At 37.4% G+C, this 23,297-nt stretch overlaps 1 protein-coding gene across 7 annotated transcripts in view; it reads left to right on the top strand.

The window, feature by feature from the left end:
- Positions 1–22,131, top strand: part of ARHGAP12 (Rho GTPase activating protein 12) — a 76,224-nt gene extending 54,093 nt beyond the window's left edge. For 5 of the 7 annotated variants that reach the window (XM_050312674.1, XM_050312683.1, XM_050312711.1 and 2 more), the window contains 11 exons: positions 689–750; positions 2,329–2,410; positions 8,377–8,481; positions 8,840–8,938; positions 11,474–11,582; positions 12,607–12,726; positions 15,612–15,710; positions 17,778–17,855; positions 18,683–18,817; positions 19,100–19,202; positions 19,614–22,131. In XM_050312674.1, coding sequence (XP_050168631.1) covers positions 689–750; positions 2,329–2,410; positions 8,377–8,481; positions 8,840–8,938; positions 11,474–11,582; positions 12,607–12,726; positions 15,612–15,710; positions 17,778–17,855; positions 18,683–18,817; positions 19,100–19,202; positions 19,614–19,788 — 1,167 coding nt within the window. In that variant the 3' untranslated portion in view covers positions 19,789–22,131. The remainder of the gene's footprint in view (positions 1–688; positions 751–2,328; positions 2,411–8,376; positions 8,482–8,839; positions 8,939–11,473; positions 11,583–12,606; positions 12,727–15,611; positions 15,711–17,777; positions 17,856–18,682; positions 18,818–19,099; positions 19,203–19,613) is intronic. The other 2 variants (XM_050312702.1, XM_050312664.1) reach the window with 1 other exon arrangement.
- Positions 22,132–23,297: the final 1,166 nt, after the last annotated feature.

Genomic DNA, 23,297 nt, shown 5'->3' with positions numbered 1-23,297 from the left:
ACTAGAAATACTCCAGATATTTGAAACTTGCAAACACTCTTCTTGTTCAGCAGTGTTCTTTTTCCACCCATCACTGGCTGATCTCCAGATTTTTTAGTAGGCATACTAATATAGATGGCTTTCATCAACAAGACATAACTAAGTAGTTTAAAATTCTAATATTTTCCTTGGGGACAGGAAAAAAAAAGAATATCAAAGAAATGTTTCTCTCATCTATTTTTAACATGAATATGTTAATATTTTCATGCACTTCAACCATGTTTTATTTAAAATATGAAATTGTGGTAAAATTACTTGAAGAATTTGTCAGGGAATTTAGGCTGTTCATCAACCTTTTTTAGTAAAGGACAAAACCACTGATGTGCTATTACACAAATAATTATAAATTTACATTCATGATTTCCACTGTCTACTATCACAAACTATTTAGTTTGGCTTGTCCAAATAACCTAGGTCTTGATGAAGGAAAGCTTTTTTCCCTCTGAATGATAATGAGTACTTCCCCAGAGGAATTTTGATTTTGCTCATCTCTGAGTTTTTAAATATGCTTAAAGACAGTTTCTTGAAGTTATAGCATGGGTAAAGATGGCTCATTGCCAGAAATTGATTATTTGGGGGATTGAGTTTGGTGATGTGATGTTAATAGAATCAGATTTTCTTTTATATTTGTCTTACTTTTATCTTACAGGGCCAAGAAAAGTATGGTTTATTAAATGTGACAAAAATTACAGAAAATGGGAAAAAAGTTCGGTAAGTCTTGGACTTCTAGAAGTGTGTGTGCTTAGGGTTTGTGTAAGGTGTCTTATGTTAGGACAGCATGCTGGGATTTGCAACTTCTTTTTGTCTGAATTTACCTTGGAGGCTTTCCCATAGGACACAGTGTTAATCTTATCCCAGGTGTTTCTCCCAATGAGCTGAAGATAATGGACTTCAGAGAGCCAGAGGCTCATGTATGCCAGGACTTCACACAGGGCAGGGATTTCATGAAGGTGTATTGAGGAGAGAGAGATTTTTGAAATGGGATTGATTGACTGATTGAAGAGAAAATCTGTGTAGGCTACAGCCTGTTTTGTTCCTTGAATAGAATTGGTGTAAGAGGAGCTTTCAGACTCGATGTCCTGTAATTTCCAAAGGTGTACATGCTATGTGCTCCCTAATTCTTCCTTCACTCTGCTTGTGAAGGGTTTGAAGCAGCGTTAACACCCGACATCAGTGTCCCTGTAGGTGATGAGTGACCTCATTTCCAACTTTCTCTGCCTCCCAGGCAAGCATTTGCACTATAAATCTTAATGTGTAATCAAGTGGTGCTGCATAAGTGTGGCACATCCTCAGATATAATTTAAGTTTACTTTTTGCCTTTTTTTTTCCTTTTTAAAATTTTTTTTAAATTTTTTTTTAAATTTTTCAATGTAATCTTTTAGATCTAGTTTTGTGTTACCTCTAGTTCAGTATTGCCCAGACTTTTGACACATGAAGGATTAAATAATCAATGCCTAGCTGATATTCTAGAGCCACCCTGACCTAGTGCAGTGCAACTGGGCAGCACATCTGACCTCCAGTTTGGTTCCTCAGAGATGCCTCTAAGAGCTCAGTAGGACAGGGTGGACAGTGGCTTATGCAGGCTGCTACTGGTGCAATATCCTGCCATCATTTCTGTTGCATCTCTTGGAGTCACTGGTCTGGATTACTGCTGCTGTACAGAAAAATGCATCATGTCCACCCTGTCACTTGGAGAGCTGTTGAGTAATAATTTATGTTTGGGTAATGGGGATAGATATTCAGGGCTTTTCAAGACTTTTATTTATTTATTTATTTAACTCCAGGAGGACAGGTCCTCAGGCATAAAATCAAATAGACAATTGAAACAACTCATTTGTTCTTAATTTTCTTAATTTTTTTTTTTTTTAGATTTTTAGCAAATATTTTGTTGCCAATGTAAATGAGCTTATTACATAAATATGAGAGGCATCTGAGATGTGATCAATGTTCAGAACTGTGAAGTACTTTGGCATGATCTGTTAAGTACACATTAGGCTGAGCATTCCAGATTAGCCCCTTTGAAATTATAATTGCATGGTGTTTCTCCTGGTGAACTGCTTCCACTACTAATTAGCTTTGTTTGATTTAGACTTTGATGGTCAGGCTGGGACTGTTAACATAAGTTCCCTTCTACAAATATGATAGTAATTAATACTTACTGATGCCACTAATGACTGTATATGCGCTTAAGTATATTAACACACAGGTCAACTGGGCAACAATGATATACAGTTTAAATACCTACTTTCAAAGTCAATTTATTTTATGTTTGTTTACAATTATTTACAGAAAGAATTGGATGTCATCATGGGCAGTGTTACAAGGGTCGTCACTGCTGTTCACTAAAACCCAAGGAAGTGGAACTGGCTGGGTAAGCTCAGGAACAACCCCCACCCTCACTGAAGTGTTAGTCACCTAAAGCACAATAAATTAAAGCTCTCTTATTTGTGTGGCCTAGATACCAATATATATACACCTAATTTAAAAAAAAAATAAGAATGTGTAGGTTAGCAAGAAAATAGTTTAATGTAACAATTATGATGTAGCGTAAGAAGAAAAACAGTTGTACTTCTGTATCTGTATTTGACAAGTAAGAAACTGATAAGGAGGTATTCAGGTGCCCTGTAGACTTGAAGTTTTTGCTCCAGAACAGATTTTTTTTGTTCCTTACTAATGTGTTTGTCTAAACAGTTTGTTATACCCTTCTTGGATATCTTTTCATAAACTCCAAGTGATTTTGAATGTGATAGAAGTAATAAAATAGCCCGACACTTGGCTTCTTGTATTGGACTATTTGAGCAATGTCATATTGTTGTCTTATAATTTAGTCTTTGTCTTGCTGCATTCCATATCTTGCTTTAGATCTGCTTAGTGCATGGGAAGTATTTGTTTCTATTTTGTTGTCTGATGAAGACCTAAAGAGAAACATCGCATTGAAGATGATGATTATTCAATTTTTTTATGTCACCTCTAGGGTAATAGCACAATAATTAAATTGGCTATATTTATCTAGCTACATTCCTACAATAGTAGGTATAGAAATGGCTCTTTATCTGTGCCTTACTTACCTACTTTTGAAGGTCTGACATTAAACTCTGTGGATCTCCTGCAATAACTGAAGGCAGGTCAGATTCAATGTTGGTTATTTTTGTGTATTATTATGTGGATTCCAGCAAAATTGCCTGTTACAGATAATGCTATCTTGCTGTTCTTTACTGGTTTTTCTACTTGGCTCACTTTCTCCTGCTCTTCATTTTGGGTAGTGAATTGGAATTGACAATTCTTTTCTATAGCATTGAGTCCATTCCAGAGCTGTATATATAATTTTTTTTTCCCCTTCTGAAGAAGGGGTGGTTGGAAAAAATTGAGTGAGGATGGATAAATGAAATTTGGAGTAGAAGAGAATAGAAAGGGTAAAGTTGGGCATGATGGTCAAGCAGAGGGAAAAGAAAGGAAGGAAAAAGAATAAAAGGCATGAGAGAAGAAAGGCATGAGAGAAGATAAATTATGCTTTATGGTAGGATGTGGATTTTGGTGACTTCTGCAATTTACTTTTACAGCTAAGGATCCAAAAAGTATTTTAGTTTTATAGGTGTAAATATGCTTGTTTGGAAAGTAAAACATTTTGCTTGAATAACTACTCAAGTTCCAGAGTCTTGATTACAGCTACTAATAGCCTTCATCCAAATGGAGCTGTAGATCAAAAAGACTTTTTTTCAGCTATATGTTGATATCATTAAAACACATAGTGCCATGGTAATGTTATGGGTGATGTGAACCCAAATGAATTATCCGTAAAAGGTAACCAATAAGCAGAGTTGCATGGTTTTAGGGGCACCAGTGTAAGTTGTATTGCACCATCCAAGTGCACTCATTTGGTGGGAAAAATAAAAAGGCATAAATTCTTTTGATGATTTAAGTGGAGCAAAAGTACCATTGTAACAATATTTTTGTGAGGCTCTGTCAGTTGTATGTACTGTGAAGTATTAGAGTAGGGTCAGCAAAATGAGTATCAACAGTTTAAACAGAATAAAGTGAAGCTGGAAATATTAAACAAGAAACTCTTTCAAGGACTGAGTGTTGTGTATCTGCATACTCACAGTTGGCTTTGTAAATAATTAGATATTTGGAACACACTCTTTTTGCTCTCTGTAGGAATTTTTTGGAGGTATTGAAAATTCCACCTCCCCTCTCAAACTTGGTTCTGTGTCGATATTTTAATAAGGTGAAGTCAACTCTTAACAGTTTGACATAAAGAATTGCATTTCTTATTCATCTTACAAGCAGAACATTTATTTAGCATTCGTCTAGTGATTGATATAACCATATCTTCTTTTTTTTGTGCATTGTTTTGTGACTTCATCACTTTTCTTCCTTTTTCTCATCAAGTCATTTTGCCAAGTGGGCTCAATTCCTGAGCTCTTGCTCTCGCTGCTTTCTTCTTGGAAAAATGCTCTCAGTCGTCGACCTGCTGTCACCTATGTAAACTCTGCCCAAGTTTCAGCTATCACTGTATGTGTTCTTGTTGCATGCCTCTTGTCACTCTAAGGCTATTTGCCACTAATCCTGAAAGTAAACTTGAATTTTTCCAAGATTTAGTTTTGACACTTCATATAACACCTCACATATCTTGTTTGCTGTTTTTGAAAGTCATCCAAGGTGAAAATTAACACAAGTGTATTGCAATAATCCTGTAATTGCTCTGATGGAACAAAGCAGAAAGTGTATCTGGTTCATCAGTGCCAGAATTATAATCCCAAATTTGCCTACTGTTTGAACCACTAGTGCCTTGACTAATAAGCAGCATGATATGGTTAGTTTTTTAACAGATATTATATGTCTGATTCTTTCTAACAAAACTAATTTAGAATCTTTGTATGGTGCCTATGATAACTTGGATACAATGATGTAACTGTTGTTTGATAATTTTAGCTATAATTGGAATACCCAAAAACGTAAATGTTATGCATAAAGCGATGAAAGAAAAAGAGCACAAAGATATTTTTGCTATATTCCACATATAGAAAGCTGATGTAAATTTTGTAGGACTCTTTTTATATATAATTTAAGCATCTGTAGTTATGTTTTGAAGTCTAGATGCCAAGCACAGAAGTGCTGCTTATCAGAAATGCATAAAATGTTGGTAGCTAGTCAGGTAGCTTGTTGCTCAAGGTGAATGAGGAGGAATTTATATATTGATACTAGTGTGAAAAGTAAGTTCTGAAGCTCCTCTACCAGCCACAAAGGAGCACCTATCTCCTCAGCTTTCTTTCTGCAGTCCATCCTTGGGTGAGCAGGACTTGGAATTAAAACATTCCACCCAGCTCTAATTAGAAGCAGAATTACAGGAACGCCAGGAGTCATTCACACATCCAAGGTCTTCCCATAAATAACATCCAGTTCTGTTTGCAAAGAATGCTGGAATATATCACAGTACCGACTGTGTGGCTTATCCTGTGCAGGTGTTGAGGACTTAGAGAAAATCCTGAAAATTATCCTATTTATTGATGTCAATAAACATCTGTCCTTAAGCTGCACAGCATGTACTGTATCTAAAGCAAACACCCTATTCTTTCTGAAAAATAAAAGCTATCTCGGCATAAGCGTATCCTGTGACTGTTGTTTTGTGGTTTTTTTTGTTTGTTTGTTTTTGTTTTTTTTTTTTTTTTTAATCTGTCAGAAGTGACTGTAGGACAGCTACAGTCACTAAGCTACAGTCACATCTAAGACAGCTGGCAGGACCACATGTAGAATTCTCCCTCTTTCTGCCTCACACTGCTGAGCTTTCCAAACTTTCCAGGCAGCTCAAAAGAGAAATCCAGTAAGGATAAGGTGTCTACTCAGTAAGAGCTGAATTTATCCTGACTGGTGCTGACTGGGTAGTACACTCTGTTTTGAGACAGCAGACTTAATGTCTGTGTGGCAGCAGTTGCAAGGGGAAAGGCTTTCTTTTTACTTCTGTCAGCAGAATCTACTTGTTTCAGGAGAGTTCAATTGCCTGTAGCTGACCTTTGTATGCAGAGTGTCTGAGCAGCCCTGTGCAGGACTTGAAGAAGGGAAATGGCTGCTGGCATCTCATTTTCATAGACCCAGGAACAGAAAAGAACCTTGACAGGAAAGCTCACAGGAGAGTCTGCATGGTAAATTTATAATGTCCTGGAATAGAAAAGTTAAATTTGTGGTGATTATGCAATATATTGGTATAACAGAAGAGCTTTGCAGGGAGGCTGAATTGTTTGCATGGGTTTACCCACCCTTGGATCTCACACAGCAATCTGGCCACCATTTGAGTGAAGTAGTGGGGGGAGACTTCTTTTTCCCCTTTTTTAGCTTCTAGTTTTTGCTTTCTTCTATGCTTCTCTGAAATGCTGGAGTCAGGCCAAATCGATGGGTGGAGTGTAAAGGTGCTGGAGGTAGTGCCCTGATCTGTCAGTTGTGGAGTTCAGCAAGTTAAGTATTGGAAGGCTTTCCTTTTGGTCAGAACAGCCATGAGTCATATTTTTGCTGCTGTTTGTTGATTTCAGCTGTAGCAGGTTCTCTCCTCCTCTCCTGTGCATCATCTGGGTCGTGTCTTTAACTAATTACACACAAACCCTCCCCACCCACAGTCCCACAGTGGACTTTGGCACCAGCTTCCTGCTCTTGCCAGTGCCAAACTCTATAAATTGATTTGAATTTTTTTCCAACACGCAGCAAGATTGATCTGGGCTGCCAGGAAGTGCGTCTGGGACACTTCTGTTGTGAGTGCAGCAGTTATGTGACTTTGTCTTGAACAGGCAGCTGCTGCAAGAGCCGTAGTGGCCCAGAGGTTGTTCCTATGTTCCTATGGATTCCACTGCTGAGCTGGGCCTCTCTCAAAAGCTCTACTGTAAATAACAAGAAATGTTCTTGGATGAGGTATCTGAGAATAAAGTTAGAAGGGGAAAATTGGTGGAGTTTTTTTCCCAAGTGTTAATTGGCATTGGGTAGATTAGAAATACTCCCCTTTTCTGGTATTTCAGGGGTAAAATAAAGAAGTTAAGATGCTACTTTCCATTCAACATTTCACTACCCTTAGGACTCAAGGCAGGGAGATTTTCCAGTGGTAAACAGCCTTTCTAAAACACAATTAGCATTAATTAACATCCATGCTGGGAATTTAATCAGAAGCAGCAGATTAGTCCTGTTTTCTGAACCATTTTTTTCTCCCCTTGGATATGACTGTTCTTACACAGGCTGGAAACCTGTGTTTGCAACAAGGAGCTTGTCCTGGGGCTTAGGTCTCACAGGAGCAGCATTCACACATCAAAGACTTCTCAAAGGAATAGAAAAGAGCCTTTCTGATGGAGCAGATGCTATAAACTTTCCCTGGAACTGCAACATTAAATTTCTATGTTGTAACTCAGTGACTTACACAGCTTTTCCTGTTCCATATTTTACTCACAATTAAAGCTTTTTTTTTTTTAATGTGCCACTGAATTGGTTTCCTTGAGGAATTGCATTTCAAAGCTATGTGGTATATGTTGAAATCCTAGTGAAAGTACTTCATTTAAAAAAATTTAGATAGCTAGCATAGATGTAAAAGTAGTAGGTAAAAATAGCTCGCTGATGTTTGCTTCCAAATTGTTTGAAGGGTTACTTGTGGGTTAAATGTTTCGGGGTTTTTTTGTTCATTGCTTTGATTATTTGCTATTTATTTGGTTATTTGCTACTTTAGCAGCTAGACAGCGAATTCTGTTTACTTGGTAAGATATGCCCCAGTATTGCAATGGAAGCACTACACAAAAACATGAAAGCATTGGGGCGTAAATGTATTAAAAAAACATAATTAAAAATGTGTAGATAAATGTAAAAGCTTAAAGAACTCTTTCAGTGTGGAGGGCTGTGATTCCTGTCTATCAAACCTACTGTCTGGTTTGATTTTGGGATTTATATACAACCACTGATGAAGTAAGTGACAGCATATTTGGGAGTTTTTTTGTTCAGTTACTTATTAGCTTGTTTTGTTTAAAGCTTGTGACTATCTTGATTAAAACCAAGCTACAATTAAATGCTTTTTGGACTTCTACCATTTCTGATAGGGGAAGAAAGCTCTACTGGAATCTGATTGGCACTTAGTTATGGAATTTGAAGGCTTTAATTTGAGCAGCTTGTAATAGATATGCTTACAGGGTGTTCTGTGTGAGGTTTTTTGTTTTCCTGGTATCTTGGCTGTTGATTTGTGGCAAAATACTGTATTTGGGTTAAGTTGTATAGACTATAAATAACGATGTTGTATTTAGGGGATTGCCAAATTGTGTACCTATAAAGAATTTCTTTGTTTTTAAGTTTGTCATCACTGTTCCTGTTTTTTTCCAGAAGTTTGGTGTCAATCAGTCTAAGCCAGAATTTACAGTGGATCTCAAAGGGGCATTGATTGACTGGGCCTCAAAGGACAAATCCAGCAAAAAGAATGTTATTGAGGTGAATTATTTTATTTAAATGAATAAGTTTATGCACTTCAATTACTAATGTAAGAGGTTTTTTCTGAAATTGAAATAAAAACCTCAAAAAAAAGATTTTTATCCATTTCTACCAACTTAAATGTATATGTATCTTTAGTACCTGCAAGAAACATCCATTTTAAATATTTCTGTATGGGATATGCTTTTCAGTTTTAAGCAGACTGTTATTTACTGTTTTCACTGATAAGTGTTCTTGAGTGGCTATGGATTACCTAACAGTTATGCCAGGGAGAAGTTTAATTTGATTTGGGTAATTTCACTTTTGAATTGTAGTGTGTTTGTCAATTCTGATGATATCTGTTTTTATTTCTTTAAAGCTGAAAACCCGCCAAGGAACTGAGCTCTTAATTCAATCTGATAATGACAGCTTTATTAATGAATGGTATAAAGTTCTTAACTATACCATCAATAATCAGGTAAGTATTTGAGTCATGAAGGCTCTATTTTCAAGGTAATATTATTTAGTAAACTGATTGATGTAACAGCTTCTAATGCTCCGTGTACATCTTCACTTACTGATCTTCTTGAGAGTGAGCAGGAGTTTGAGGATATGGCAGTTCATGATGGTGACAAGTGAAATATAATTAATAGTGGCAGAGGAAGAAAGATGGTCCACTGGATTAAGAACAAGAAAGCGTGGGCTGACCTCCATCTCAGAAATGAACTTGCTTCTGTGGCCAAATACTTGTCTGTCTCAGTGACCTGAAAGGTTCTGATAGAGAGGGAATGAAGCGGGAGGATGGCCAAGGGAATGCTTCATGACACATTTGTCAGTATTTGATAGTGCTGTTCACTTAGAAAGCCTACACTAAAGTGCAGGTTAAAAGTCCTGGCAAAATACTGTATTATCTCTTCCTATCTGACAGCATAGTGCCAACTGCTTAGTTATCAGTAAAGTGCTAGAGCATTTGATCGTGAAATTGCCAAACAAGAAGAACCATTTTTGCATTTAGGAACCGGAGAGATCTTGGGGAAAATATTCCTCTCATATCAAGTTTACTTCATGTGTATTCTTATTTTTAATAGTTACAGACTTGGCTGATGCCCATCATCTCTGTTTATGTTGCTTTCAATGCCACTCAGTGGCCTTCCTTTCTCTTGGCTCTGATGTTTTTCACATATGACTGTTTTCCATCAAAACACAGCAGGCTAATATGAATAGTTCAGTTTCTTTCTGAGTGCTCACGGTTTAGACTTGTAATCTGCTTTCTCCTGGTATGAAAATGTCATGACCCCTTAATAGCCAGGCAAGGCAGTGATTCAGCGACACCCTTCCGTCTGGCCCGTGTAACACAACTGAGGCCACTTCTGCCCTGCTTAAATGTGAACAGGGATGGAAAGGCTGAGATAATGCTGAGATGTGAGTGAGATACTACGTGTTAGGTTGAGGAAGTGAATGGTGGAATAAGGAGGGTTTATCAGCACTCTGGAAGAAATGGTGATGTATTATTACTGCTGGGAGCTGGTAGCCAAGAGACCCAAGATAACAAAGCACGAGTTAAAGTACATCAGACTACCTGATAACTTGGAGCACTGAAGCTTTGGGTACAGAAATCCATCAGATTCAAAGCCAACTTTTAATTTTGGAAAGCTTATGGTAATAGTAGCTGTGAGTCTTTTTCCAATGACTGAGGCACTAGTTCCTAGTGTGATGAAATCTTCCTCAAAAGAAGGGGCAGATGAGATTCTGTTCTCTTTGCTGTTGTGGCAATATGCTGTGCAAGAGGAATAGCTACCTACAAAGGATGTGACGGCTCTTTTTCGCATACAGAAATTTCCAGGTTATTAGATTAGATTTGTTACATAATACAAATTAGATTCCAGGTGATTTTCTTTTCCCAGAGCAGTTACTAGGTTTAAAATGTGTGAATCCTAAAGAGCTTTGAGGCCTCTTGAGGAATGGCAGAGGATCCTTGAGCACATAAATTGGGCAGTTGAATAAATTGATCTTTGTGTAACAAGCCTATCCAAAGTTTTTGAAAGTTAACAAGAAATGAAGGTGTTTAAAACCAACACCTGCACTTCGAGTTAAAATGCAACTTAGTCAATGAAGTCATGCTGCTACTCATTGGATGCTCTGGAGTACACAACTCTGCCTTATTTTTAAAGGGTCCTTCCTCATAACAGAAGGTGCTCTACAGTCAGATTTTGATAACTGTGTAGGCAGTCCAGTTCACTTCAGTAGAAGTGAAGTAAGAAAAAATGTGTTTTCGGAAGGGAATATGTTGTCCTGAAACCAGAGGAAGTTTCCTTTCCTATGTCCTGATGTGCAGTCATGCACATAGCGTAAATATGAGTCTGCAGGTGTACAGATTAACTGCCTCCACACTTCAGTGTAGATCTACATTTTCACTTGACAGTGTTTGATGAGAATATGCTGAGATAGCAGTAACACAGGGCAAGAATTTTAGGCAGGTGCACATTAGTTTTTCCCAGTGAATTCAGTGTATGTTTTGACAGTAGTGAAATTTTCCAATTGGTAGTCCTATTTTCTATTAAGAAAATTTTAATTACAGAGATAAGAAATTGGGTAAATGCTCTAGAAGTGTTCAACTCTAATCAGTCAGGCATTTTTGCAGCAGACCATTAAATAGCTGATGTTTGTCTATTGGATTTGGAAAGTAAACCTAAACAAAAATAATTTCTGTTGTTTATTTGTTGATGTAATGATGTATTATCACAAAGGGCTGGTTGTAGTTTGTTCAGTGTCCAGCAAAGCTTTCTTTATTGAGTCTTCCAATGAAGCAGTGTTTCTCAAAGTAATTCACTGCCAGAAGTGGTATCATCCCTGAAGATACATTTAACACCTAGAGTTCAGGAAAGAACCAACTGAATATCATTATGGGAGCAAAAATTACGTATTGTAGAACTATCTACAGAAAACATGTGTGTTAATTCTATATTCTGTGAACTGGCAAATTGATCACTGTGTACCTTCTTAAATCTAATAGGTAATAGAGTCTGATGAAGCATTAGAAGATGAGGTACCAGATTCTCCTGGGGTAGAAAAACAAGACAAAGAGAAAGAGAAGGAGAATAAAGACTCTAAGAAACTTCGTTGTGAGTTGAAATTTTTCCATTAATTGATTCTAGCAATGCCAGTTTTCATTTTCTTCATCTTTAGTATTATGGGCAAATAGGGAAGAATTCAAAAGGACACATAAAAATGAAACTATTCAAGTTTGGAAAGAGGTTTTTATGTAGTTCATTCTGCATTCTAATGCCATTTGGTAAATTATCTTTGTAATTTTTTGGTAAATTTTCTTCCATGTTTTATTAATCAAACTAAAAATAAAAAAAAAAGTGTGAAATGTCTTTATCTTCTGCTGCATAACACATTAAAAATGGTAAAATAAGTGGTGGTGAAATGAATTATTTTCAAGGTGGTGTCATATGCACAGAAGTAATTGGGTGTTTGTTTTATCTGACTTTTAGAAATAGTTTTGAATAAGAATTCTTTTGTTCTACTGATTAGAATAGTGTTACTTGATTTTTTTATCTGTGGCACAGCATCTATAAATATTTGCACTATTAACTTAAACTGCAATTTCACTAAGTTCGATAATGATGTCTTGGCTAATTTAGACAAACTAAACATTTTTAATTACAACTTCAGAATTTTGGAGCTAAATTTCTTTAAGACACAGAAATTAACTTCCTGTGCACAGAAAGATTAATCAGGCAGACTGTTTTCTGTATTTACCTTCCAGGTCTTACATGTAATTTCCAAGAAAATATTTATTTCTTTCAAAACAACTAATCCAATGAGAGGCAAGACTGGTTTGCAAACATAGCTGTATTTTTAAAATCCCACATCAATTCCTTAAGTAAGCCACCATTTAGCTGGCTTTGCAGGCTTTTTGTGGCAAGGTTGTCATAGTGGTTTGAAAATTGGATGCTATTTACAAGGAGTTCCAAAAAGTTAGGGTAAAAATTCGGATTAATTACAATTTCAAATAGCTTTTTAATGTATCTTGGAGCTTAATTTTCTTTTTTTTTTTTTTTTTTTGGGTAGCTCTTTCTTGGCTGATAAATGCAGTGTTGGTTCTGTGGCTAGTAGTGCTAAATGTGTTTCTCTTTTCAGCGGTGAAAGCCCCTAGCAATATAGATTCCACAGATCAGAAAAAGACCAAAACGAAGCTCAAGAAGTTTCTTACACGGCGCCCTACGTTACAAGCTGTCCGTGAAAAAGGCTACATTAAGGGTAAATGAACCTTTTTAACAGAGGAAATAATTTGAAAAGCTGAGCTTTGTAGTTCATGTGTAAAACGGGGTTAAAATGGTCTAGTTCCAGAGTAAAATGTGTATAGTTTGTTCAACAGAAGTCTTGGATGTATAGTGGAACTGGTGATTGACTGTTGTACTTCTGAGCGCTGCTGCGAGCCGTTAAACTGCACAGGGGTTTATGAGCAATGAGCTCTCCTTCAGCTCATTGCTGGCAAAACTGCAGTGAAAACTGAGGACCTAGGAGCCCATTTGGACTTGGACTGTTTAGCTAAGAAGCACTGCATTTCACTCTTCTGAGCTGGAAACTCCAGATAGCTGATCATCACTTGTGCATACAAGGGAAAGAAAAGCCCTTTGGGTACAAAGCTGGGTGCATGCGCTCACCTGATTCACGAGGGTGTTTTAGTCTGTGTGGAACCAGACAATTGTGCCATCTCATAAGAAATTAGATATTTAGGCAAACCAGGATAAGGTTAAAGGAATCCTAGCTTAAACATTTTTCCCCTAACCTTTTTTTGAATGTATACTTTGTTTTCTTTCACAAACAATGACTCTTACAGATACTCTTGAATCAAACTTATGAAAGAATTGATTTCCTTTTGTCACGCTTGTAGAAACTTTCAAAGAACAGTATTTGCACAGGTTTAATTTGATTTGTTTGTGTAAATTATTGATTTGGTACTCGTTGTAGAACTTCATTTATTTATTTATTTGTATGCTTTAGCAGGACTTGTAGATGGTGCTCTACTAGGGTCAAAATAGCACATGGGTAGGCAAAGACCAGACCAAATCCTACTGTGATTTGCCTAACTGCATACTTTAACAGGTGTGCTTCTCTTGCATGTGGTGTTTGATATATTTGTGTATCTGCAAATATAATTTAATTGTACATGATGGAAATTTTGTTTGGGATAAGGAGGCATTATTCCCAAACTTCGACACTTTGCTCTGCTTTACAGCTTAGTATTCATGTCATGGCTCAGTGACGTAACTTCTGACATTAACAACAGTAAACACTAAGCCAAGTTTAATTTGTACATGTGCGTGCTAATGGTTGGATTTTTAATAAAGATGTTAAGGAACGAAGAGTTTGTTTTTATTTAAAAGCATGGTGTAAATTTTGTTAGTTGGATCTGCACTGTACAGTTTTACATTTGCCGTATGAATGAAGAATACAGAAGTCTTTTAAATAAAGACTAGTGTACTTTTTTGTGGCTGCTACAGAACAAGCTTAGTAAATGGAAAGCTTGGCAAACCTAGTATGAGCAGAAAAAATAGTGAAAAGTTCTAGAAAAAAAAATCCACTTGAAACAGCATGCACTAAGTGGAGAAGTAACTGTGCTAAAGTTTTGTCATATGGAAAAAACAAAGTACAGAAGTTACTTTTGAGATAAGAAGAAAAAATATTATTCCTGTATATGTTGAAATTTAATAAAGTCAAAGGCAATTGTACTTTGTTACATGCTACTATTTTCTTCTGCTACCTAATCTGCACTGCTTTACCTGCCACAGCTGCATGCTAGCCTGGCTTTCTACTGTGTGCACTTTTTCAATCCTTTCCTACTGATTCTGCTTATACAGCTGGCTGCGTGAGTAGCTGCAGCAGGGCTCCAGGTGTTTTGGACCACTGGCCTTATATGTATACAGCTCATAATATCATTAAATGCCCATCTTTATACTGTATAATTGGTTTGGTGTGCTGTTTGGATTTCCCAAAGCAGTTGTCAAGACGCAAGGGTTGTTAATGAATCTACTTAAATTACTAAACGTGAAAAATGGCAATGAAGTAGATACTGTGCATGATGTAAATGCAAGAGCAGTCTCTGCAGAAGCTCTGAAGTAAGATGTACTTCATTCTGGGAAGATGGCCACTTACATAACCTTATTTAACAGGTTAAAAAACCAAACAAAAACCTTCTTCCCTTCAGAGTGTGAGCTTTGCCTCTCTGTCTCATGCATCTGAACAGAGGAGGTCATCTATTATTTGGCCATCTTTGACGAAAGCCATATAAATGGGTCTATTAAAGGTTTTGGTGAAAACATAATTGAAATAAGAGGAATTAACATTGCTGAGATGCACTGAGACATTGCAAAATTCTCTTCTCTACCCAAGCTGACTTTCATTTTTGTTTCAGTTTATGGTAGAAAACACTACCCCTGGATTCTCTAGTTTTGAAAACAAGACTCAAATTTATCTTTGACCATAAATATCTGTATTTAGATTCTGACCTTGCAGAGAGGTTGCCTATGCATGGTCACATTTGTATCCATTCAGAGCTCTGATATTAAGGATTTTTTTACAAATCTGTGTCGGAACTTAAAAATGTTAGGAGACTATATGTTAAAGTAAATTGATACCTATTGCTATGTTAAACAGTAGGTTCAGTGAAAGAAATTTTACAGGGTTTCCCCTCAAGGAATGCCTAAAGCTTTCACTCTGGTTAAAGTTTATTATCTCTGTTCACATTTTTAACAAAGATTACAATAAATATATTTTGAAGTCAGAACAGGAATGGAGTGTAATAGGACACATTTGAATCCACTGCATTTCTCATTACATTATTGACTGTATTACATATTGACTCTTACAAGTACCACCTGATGGGTTAAAATTATTTCAGTAGCAAAAGTTGCTTATTCAGAGGCTCACATTTGTGTAACTGCTGACACTCTTTCTTACTGGGAGCTTTTTCTCGCTGGGAGCTGCTGCGAACTCTTTTCAAAACTTTCCTATTTCCACTCCAATACCGTGACAATTGTATCCAGTAGTCTTTGCCCTTTGTAGAGGTTTGTTTTAACCTGAACTAGTTCTGTCACTTGAGCCCTGTTCCACTGTAAATCAGTCTCTTTACTTGGTTCCAGATCAAGTTTTTGGTTCAAATCTCACCAGCTTGTGTCAAAGAGAAAACAGCACGGTGCCAAAGTTCGTGAAGCTGTGCATTGAGCATGTTGAGGAACATGGTATGGCTGAAGTTTTTTGTTTTCAAATCTCTCTTGCTCACCACTCTTACCTAATTTTGAATGTTTTAATCTTAAAATGCTGTAGATTTATTTGGGGAAAATAATCTGAAACTTGTATCTATAATTAGCATTGGGTTTTCAAGAATGGGGATGTAGGTGGAATCCAAAATGGGGAGAGGGGAGGAAATCTTATATCTGAGAAAGTGATCTGCTTCAGTATATTTCAAGCTGATGAGAAGGCAGGACAGCCTCCTGGCAGCAAGGCTCTAAGGAAAGAGGGATTACAAGAAGTAGTAGAAGAGCCCAGCCCATCAAGTTTCTTCTCAGATTAAAAGAGAGAGACAAAATGCAACCATTCATTTTCTGAAGGTTTAAGCATGCTGACAATCACTTCTATTAAAACTTCCTTGAAACAAACTTCTAGGAAAAGGTTGTGTTCATGCTCTGTATATGCACTGGCTGCCAGAAGACGAGTCTATCAGTTGATGCCCTTCAACCAGTTACACCGACTGCTAAATTTTATGCAATTCTGGAGATTATCAGTGCCCACACATTGAGTCGATTTTTGTTTGCTTTCATTGCAAGTAAGAGTCTCCTACCTAATAACTGAGAAAACTTTGAAAGCTACATGTGACATTTGGGTTGTCTGCTGTAAAGGACATCTTCAATCTTTGTTGAAAACATGTTGGTTGTGACTCCTGACTTGGCTGTAGTCTCTGCTGGTTTTCTTGCTTGTTTCTTGCTGTTGTCATTGCCCTGTCTCTTGGAAAAGATGACTGAGAGGGGATTATGGCATCTCCATAATCATCATTCAGATATATTCCAGTCCGTTAATCTGAGAAGGTACTCTTGAGAATCAGGGTAAGTGTTACAGGGGAATACATGTGAATTCTAAGGCATCTTCCGTGGAAACTTCTTTTAGGATTTTGTTGCAGCCTGTGAACCTCTTTCTCTTTGCTGTTATCTTATGGCCTGGGAGGGGAAAAATAACTGCTTCCATTGCCTTACTCCAGTTTGACAAACTACCACCTTGCTTGTGACAGCTGGTTTTATTCCATCTGTGATGTGCAGGTTGTAAGAAAGAGGTTATTTTGGTTTGTTCTTTTTTTTTTTTTTTTTTTTTTTTTTTTTTTTTTTTTTTTTTTTTAAAGGCAGGGCTGCAGTGAAGATAGTGGAGTTTTCCTTTTTTAAATACCTGAGGGGAAGCTGACAGAAATGACAAGCTTTTTCCCCCACTTCTCCAACTCTTCTTCCTACTGCCAATACACCTCAAATCAGTTCTTTCTGTAAAGGAATGACTAGTGGATTATGGGGAAAAGGGATATGTCAGATGATGCTGGTAACTGTGCTCTGTTGCATCAGACAACTCTGTGAGGAGCTACAGGGACTTGCAGGTATTCTGGCAACACTCCTGCTCAGTGGCACTGACTCACATGCTGCATTCAATGCCTTTTAAAATAAACTCTTTACCTCCTAATCACTGCTGATTAACTGCAGTAACAACCACAGAGTCACAGTTTTCTTCTTTTCTGGTTGAGTGTGCAATCCTTTAAGGCAAGGGCTACCCATTTTAGTGTTGTAGGCTGTTGGGTAGTTCTGTGCATGCACAACATTCCTTCTGTATGCAACCTTGGTCACTTGACAACTCTGAGATCCTCTCTATGCATGACTTGATTGGACTTCTTAACCATACATTAAAAAATTGAACATTGTATCCACAAAATATGTGGTTTTGCATGTTGGACTCCCATGTATTCCCTGCCCACCCACCAAGACATAACTAGTCTCATTGGGAAACTCAGAGCTGTTACCTCATTTCTACTTGCATAGGAAGTTCTAGAGACCACTTTGAACTTGGCCCTACCAAACCTGTGTCAGTAAATTAAACCTCCCTTTATAAGCCCTGTCCATCAAAAAAAGCTAATTTAACCTTTTTGTTCCCCTTTGTTACAAGGTGGGTTTATTTTGTTTTTAATTTTGCAGAGTAGACCTATAAAGAAGCAGCCTAATGATTTCAAAATTCAAATATATGTGAGGTATTAAAATGGATTTATCTCTTTGTTTCAGGATTAGATATTGACGGCTTATACAGAGTTAGTGGCAATCTTGCAGTGATACAGAAGCTAAGATTTGCGGTCAACCATGGTAAGCTTCCTCCAACTATATTACAATTGCATATATTTCCAGATGGTTGAAGTTCATAGAAAGCTCAGGAAAAAAATTTCTCTATAACTGTAGTGTATCATAGAAATTACTGCTATCTTCAAAGTAAAGTTACTTCAAAATTGCAGATTTTAGTATGTAATATACACCACTTGAAAAATCCAACAGCCTGGAGGCTTGGTCTCATGTGGAACATAGAGGCATTGCTAGAATAGAATTCTCAAGAAAAGTGGTAATAGAATTTGAGGAGAGGGGATTATTTTGAACAAAATAACTCCATACCTTATGGAAAAACAGCAAACATGTTAACCTTCCACTAGCATTAAAATTGTAAGCTAAGGGGTTTTTTTTTAATGAGATTTGCTACTGTCTTTTAGTGTGGAGGGGGCTTAACTACACCATGGTCTGTGCATAAAACCCTTTCATCTGGTGATATCATAGTGTTTTGCTCAGTGCAGCTAGGAAGGGGACAGTAGCCCATCCACAATCTGACCTCTCATTTCCTAATTGACAGGAAAAAATTTTGTGTTATGTCAGCAGCTCCTGTTCCCTACTGGAAAATGCCCTCAGTGTAGGGGAGCTGCCTGTAGTCCAGTAGGCACTGCCTGTAGTGCTTGAGGTTTTGTATTCCTTTTTATGCTGCCACAGCTCTGTATCCCAGAATGGGCTACAGAAGGGCAGGAAGTGGAGCAAATCTTCACTGCTTTAAAAGTAATAAGTACAAAAGAACAGTTAAGTTTATTGAAAACAAACAAACAAGGCTTTTATAGTTAAATTAATACCATTAATTATTCATTTTTCTCTTTCAGATGAGAAACTGGACTTGAATGACAGTAAATGGGAAGATATTCATGTCATCACAGGAGCTCTAAAGCTGTTTTTCAGAGAACTGCCAGAGCCGCTGTTCACTTACAATCACTTCAATGACTTTGTCAATGCAATTAGTAAGTCTGAAAAACATGGGTGTGGTGTTTGTAGGAGTTCTGCTCAATGCATAGAAATTGGTTTAATTATTTTGGACATAAAAAAGAATGTTTTGGTTATAAATGGCCGTAACTTCCCCAGAATTGCTTGTCTGCAGTGCAGGGGCTGGTCAGGAGGTGGCAGTGTCCTATCTCGTATTGCCGCTGCAAACCATGGCTTTTATTCCCAGCCTGTTAAATTTTATGCCAAAGTTTTAAGCAAAAATACTGAATTTTTGTTTGTATACCTCATCCTTTTTGCAGAGCAAGAGCCAAGGCAGCGTGTCCCTGCTGTTAAAGATTTAATCAAACAGTTGCCAAAACCAAATCAGGACACTATGCAGGTACTCTTTAGACACCTGAAGAGGTAAGTAAACAGATAGAAGGAAAGGCTTTGTATTGCTGACCCTCTCTTAAAGCTAAATAATCCAATTAAAAGTACTAGGTTTCCACTGCATTTTTATGTCCTATATTGCATTTGATATGAGCAATATGTCAGTCTGTTTTTATATGAGCTTGCAGAGCAGCGAACAGACCTTAGACAGTGTGTTTCGTAGTTGTGATGTTTACTGCCAAGCCCTTATGTTTGAGGGATTGTGAGAGGACATTTCAAAACAAAACTTTCGTAGAGGGGGGTATTACAGCACCTGCATGTCCTAATAACAGGACTGCTCATTAAATAAATACTGTGACTAGTCTTTTGCTTTGGATTGTGTCTTTTTCTGTCATCCTATTAACACTGATAAGTCTCTTTTTGTGTATTTTTTTTCTCTTTCAGAGTTGTAGAAAATGGAGAAAAGAACCGAATGACCTATCAAAGTATAGCAATAGTTTTTGGTCCAACCTTATTAAAACCAGAGAAAGAGACTGGTAACATAGCAGTCCACACAGTATACCAGAATCAGATTGTAGAGTTAATTCTACTGGAATTGAATTCCATCTTTGGACGCTGACATTTTTCTTGAAGTAGAAACTGGAAGTGATGGGTTGGCAGCAGTACTCCATCAGAAGGAATTATTTTATGTTTGTGGACCAAGCAGCAACTCTTTTTTTTTTTTTTGCACTTTTGGGGAGGGAAGAAACAGGAGAAATGTTTGACCACTTTAATGCAAATTAAAGACAACACTTTGGATTTCTTTGAGAAGTTCAATGTAAAAAGTGAACTGAGAAGTTTATAGTTTACCTTTTTTAAGTAGCATTGGAAAAATGTAATATAGGTTCATACACTGGAGTTCTTGGAGAGTAAAGCCATTAATCTCAAACTGGATAATCTGGAATTTAATCTCAAAATTCTTCCACTTGGTAGGAAAAGTCCTGCCAAATGGCAAGGAAAAATTTGGTGAAGTTACATCTTAAGATTGTGTATTACAACCTACTCAGATCTCTATGACACTTTTCCAAGGGGTTTCTGCATGCAGTGACGGTCTTAGAATTGCGCTAACAGTTTGGTTTAGTTATTCAAGTCTAATGCTTCACTTGGTATCTGCTGCCCCTTTTCCTTCTGTTTTTTTTCTTTTCTCCCCTTTTTCTGTTGTGGGGTTTTTTTTCCTCTTCTCTTTCTCTCCTTTTTTTCCCCAGCAACCTTTCTAGAAGTTCTTAACTGCTTTATAGAGCAGCACACTATTACACTGTTTCAAACACTGAACTTGTAAGAATATCCAGCAATGGATATTTGTCTTGTGGTATAACAGAAGTAATACTTAATAAACATGTTCATTTTTTCAGGGTATTTCTTGAGCTAAATTTTGTGTTATACTGATCTAAATCTGAAGTCCTAAGTAAACACCCACTGTAACACTGTATTGAGTTCTTGGTATAATGCTGTGGTAGTGGAAGTTCATTCTCGATGTAAATATGGGCTGTTCTTTTGATTCTTGTATATAATTCAGGCCCTGTATAGTTTAAGAACACTTTAGTCACACATTTCTAATCATGGGTAGATTAGCTACAGTGGCATAATGTTTCCAGTGGATGTCTGGGTTTCAGCAGGGAAACAGGTTATGGGGAGGGAGGGAATCTAACTGTGTGCACTTTTAGATGTTAATTACATTTGCGGGCAAATAACTGTAATGCAAATGGTACTGGAGAAATACTGAGTGTGCTTGCTAAGTTGTTAATGCACTACAAGAGGAGCCTCTTAGGTTATTTAATATGTACAGGATACATTAGAAAAATGTATTATGAATTCTAACATCTACAAATAGTGAAAGTCATGTTTTGATAGATAGATAGATAGATATTTGGTGGAATCCATGATGCTAAATTTAAGATTTTCTTTTTACATTAATGTAGAATAATTTGTAAAATTGGTTTTGAAAGATTTTGTTACAGGAAGCATGGTCTGCTGAAGATTTTTTTAAATGTATTTTTCTAGACTAACTGCTGTATCTGACATATTTGTTATGTCTAATCTGAATAAAGAAAACCAATAGTTCTTTTAGAGTTTGCCATTCGCACTTCAGACAACATGAACCCCCTTTAAACAAGACCAATGTATCTTACCCCTTAGCATGAATGGATACCACTTGTGGCAAAGAATCGTCACACTGAACTAAAAGATGAATGCCTGCTTTATAACCTGACAATTTTAGGAACTTCCCAGTCCCTTCCTTTAACAACTTTAATTCTAACATAAGGTTTAAAAAAGGGCAGAAGTAATTTATAGATATAAATTCGCAGTCTTTAAAATGCATCCCAACTTGGAACCTACTGTACAGAAAGCAGTTACGTTGAGGAAGTGATTGTATGTCAGTAGTCTTTGATCTGCTGTGTACCTTCCACACACAGCCCTGGCTTACAGCGGAGGGGATGTGTGGTGATGCACTGAGGCGTGATCAGATAAATGGTACGAGAATTTCATGAGCATAGGGTTTGCATGAAAAGTTTTTGGAGATAAACGAGAAGATTAGTTACCCTGTGGCTTTCTCAGTGTCTTCTTGTGGTAATGGTGAAGTCTTGTGGTTTGTTGCGAAGCGACCTGTGTGAGAGCTGTGAAAGCCCCATCTCCAGGGTGTGTCACACCGGAGCAGTGCTGAGTGGCGGCCGTGTCCCGAGCTACTGGAAAATACCAGCAAAGTTGAAATCTGTGGCTGTACATCGTTCAAATCCTTACTCTGGCTGTAAAATAAGAAAGAATTCCCACTGCTAAATGAGAGGGCTTGTTCACCGGTCACCTTTTCTGTACGAGTGTTACCTTTTTCAAAGGAAGAATGCCTTTTTAAAGCAATTTGATAATGAGGATGTCACACTTTTCCTTGTATTCGCCCCAAATAAAGCATTTTGTTATTACGAATATATAGTATGGTTTTGTGCGGTGAAGTTCTCTTAATATTCTAATTTTTAGTTTGGGGATAGGAGAGTATTCTTTTTAATTGGAAGATGTGTAGGTAAACATTTGAAACATTTGGGAGGAGGAGGATGAAGTCCAATCTGATGGTACATTTGTTGTGACAAACTTAAAACTGTCTGTGTCACCACATTGGGGTTTTTTACTGCTTGAAAGTTCTTGTCTTGTTCCTACAGTTAGCTTTCTTTTAAGTATTCAAAACCAGGGGTTTGCACAGACACAGCAGGGGAAAGCTCTTTGTACTAGATGAAACATAGTTAATTTTATATATTCCTCAGTTTAGGCTCTAAATCAGGTTTGGTTTTGGCTTAAAACCAATTTAAGGCTTGAATATACATTTTTGAGGCCATAATCACTCAAAGATAGTGGAGGGCCAACATTATGTATTGCTGCCAGCTGAAATTTTTGTTTGCTCCAGCACTGGAGCTGTGTTCAGCTCTGTAGTTCAGCTACACAGCATTAGTACCAAACAACTTGCAGACGTGCTTTATCTATACCAGTTATGGGCCTCTTCACTTTGAAGCTGGAGAGAGAAGTGGAAACAAAAAAGGCAAACATGCACAGTCATTTCATGTAAACTAGTTTTTTTTGAATCGGAGTCGCTTGCAGGAAGCTTTATTTACATGCAAGTGGATAGGTCACGCTTACTGCCCGGGCCCTGGCTTTCCTCCCCATCTTCACAGAAATCCATGATAAATTCCCTTTGTGCTGAACCCATTGTATCCTGGCAAGTGAATCCTCGGCTGGCAGCCTCAGAGAGGAAGGGAGTTTGTAGGTAATACAGTATTAGTTTATTCCTGTGGAGGGCCCTGACTTTTTCCGCTTTAAGGGAACAGCTTTATTTAGCCCTAAAGTAATGATATTTTCAGAATCAATTGGTTAATTCATAAGCCATAACGTAAAACAAGCACAGTAGGGCATTCTGCTGGGCCCAAGGGGAGGGACAGCATGTCTGATGAGGCCACTGCAGCCGCTGGGAGAGGAGAGCTCCTCTGAAGAATCTTAATTAGCCTCCACAATTGCAAAGTTTTGTGGGCAAGCAGCTGGTAGGACTGGATCAGACCTTTACAAAAGTAGCCCTATGTGAATGTGGGACTTAAATGAACATCCCCCCCC

Source organism: Myiozetetes cayanensis, unplaced genomic scaffold (assembly GCF_022539395.1).
Source record: "Myiozetetes cayanensis isolate MyiCay16 unplaced genomic scaffold, myiCay2020 scf1, whole genome shotgun sequence".
Classification (NCBI taxonomy): domain Eukaryota; kingdom Metazoa; phylum Chordata; class Aves; order Passeriformes; family Tyrannidae; genus Myiozetetes; species Myiozetetes cayanensis.
Note: the sequence above shows the minus strand (reverse complement) of the source record. Positions and strands in the feature narration are given on the sequence as shown.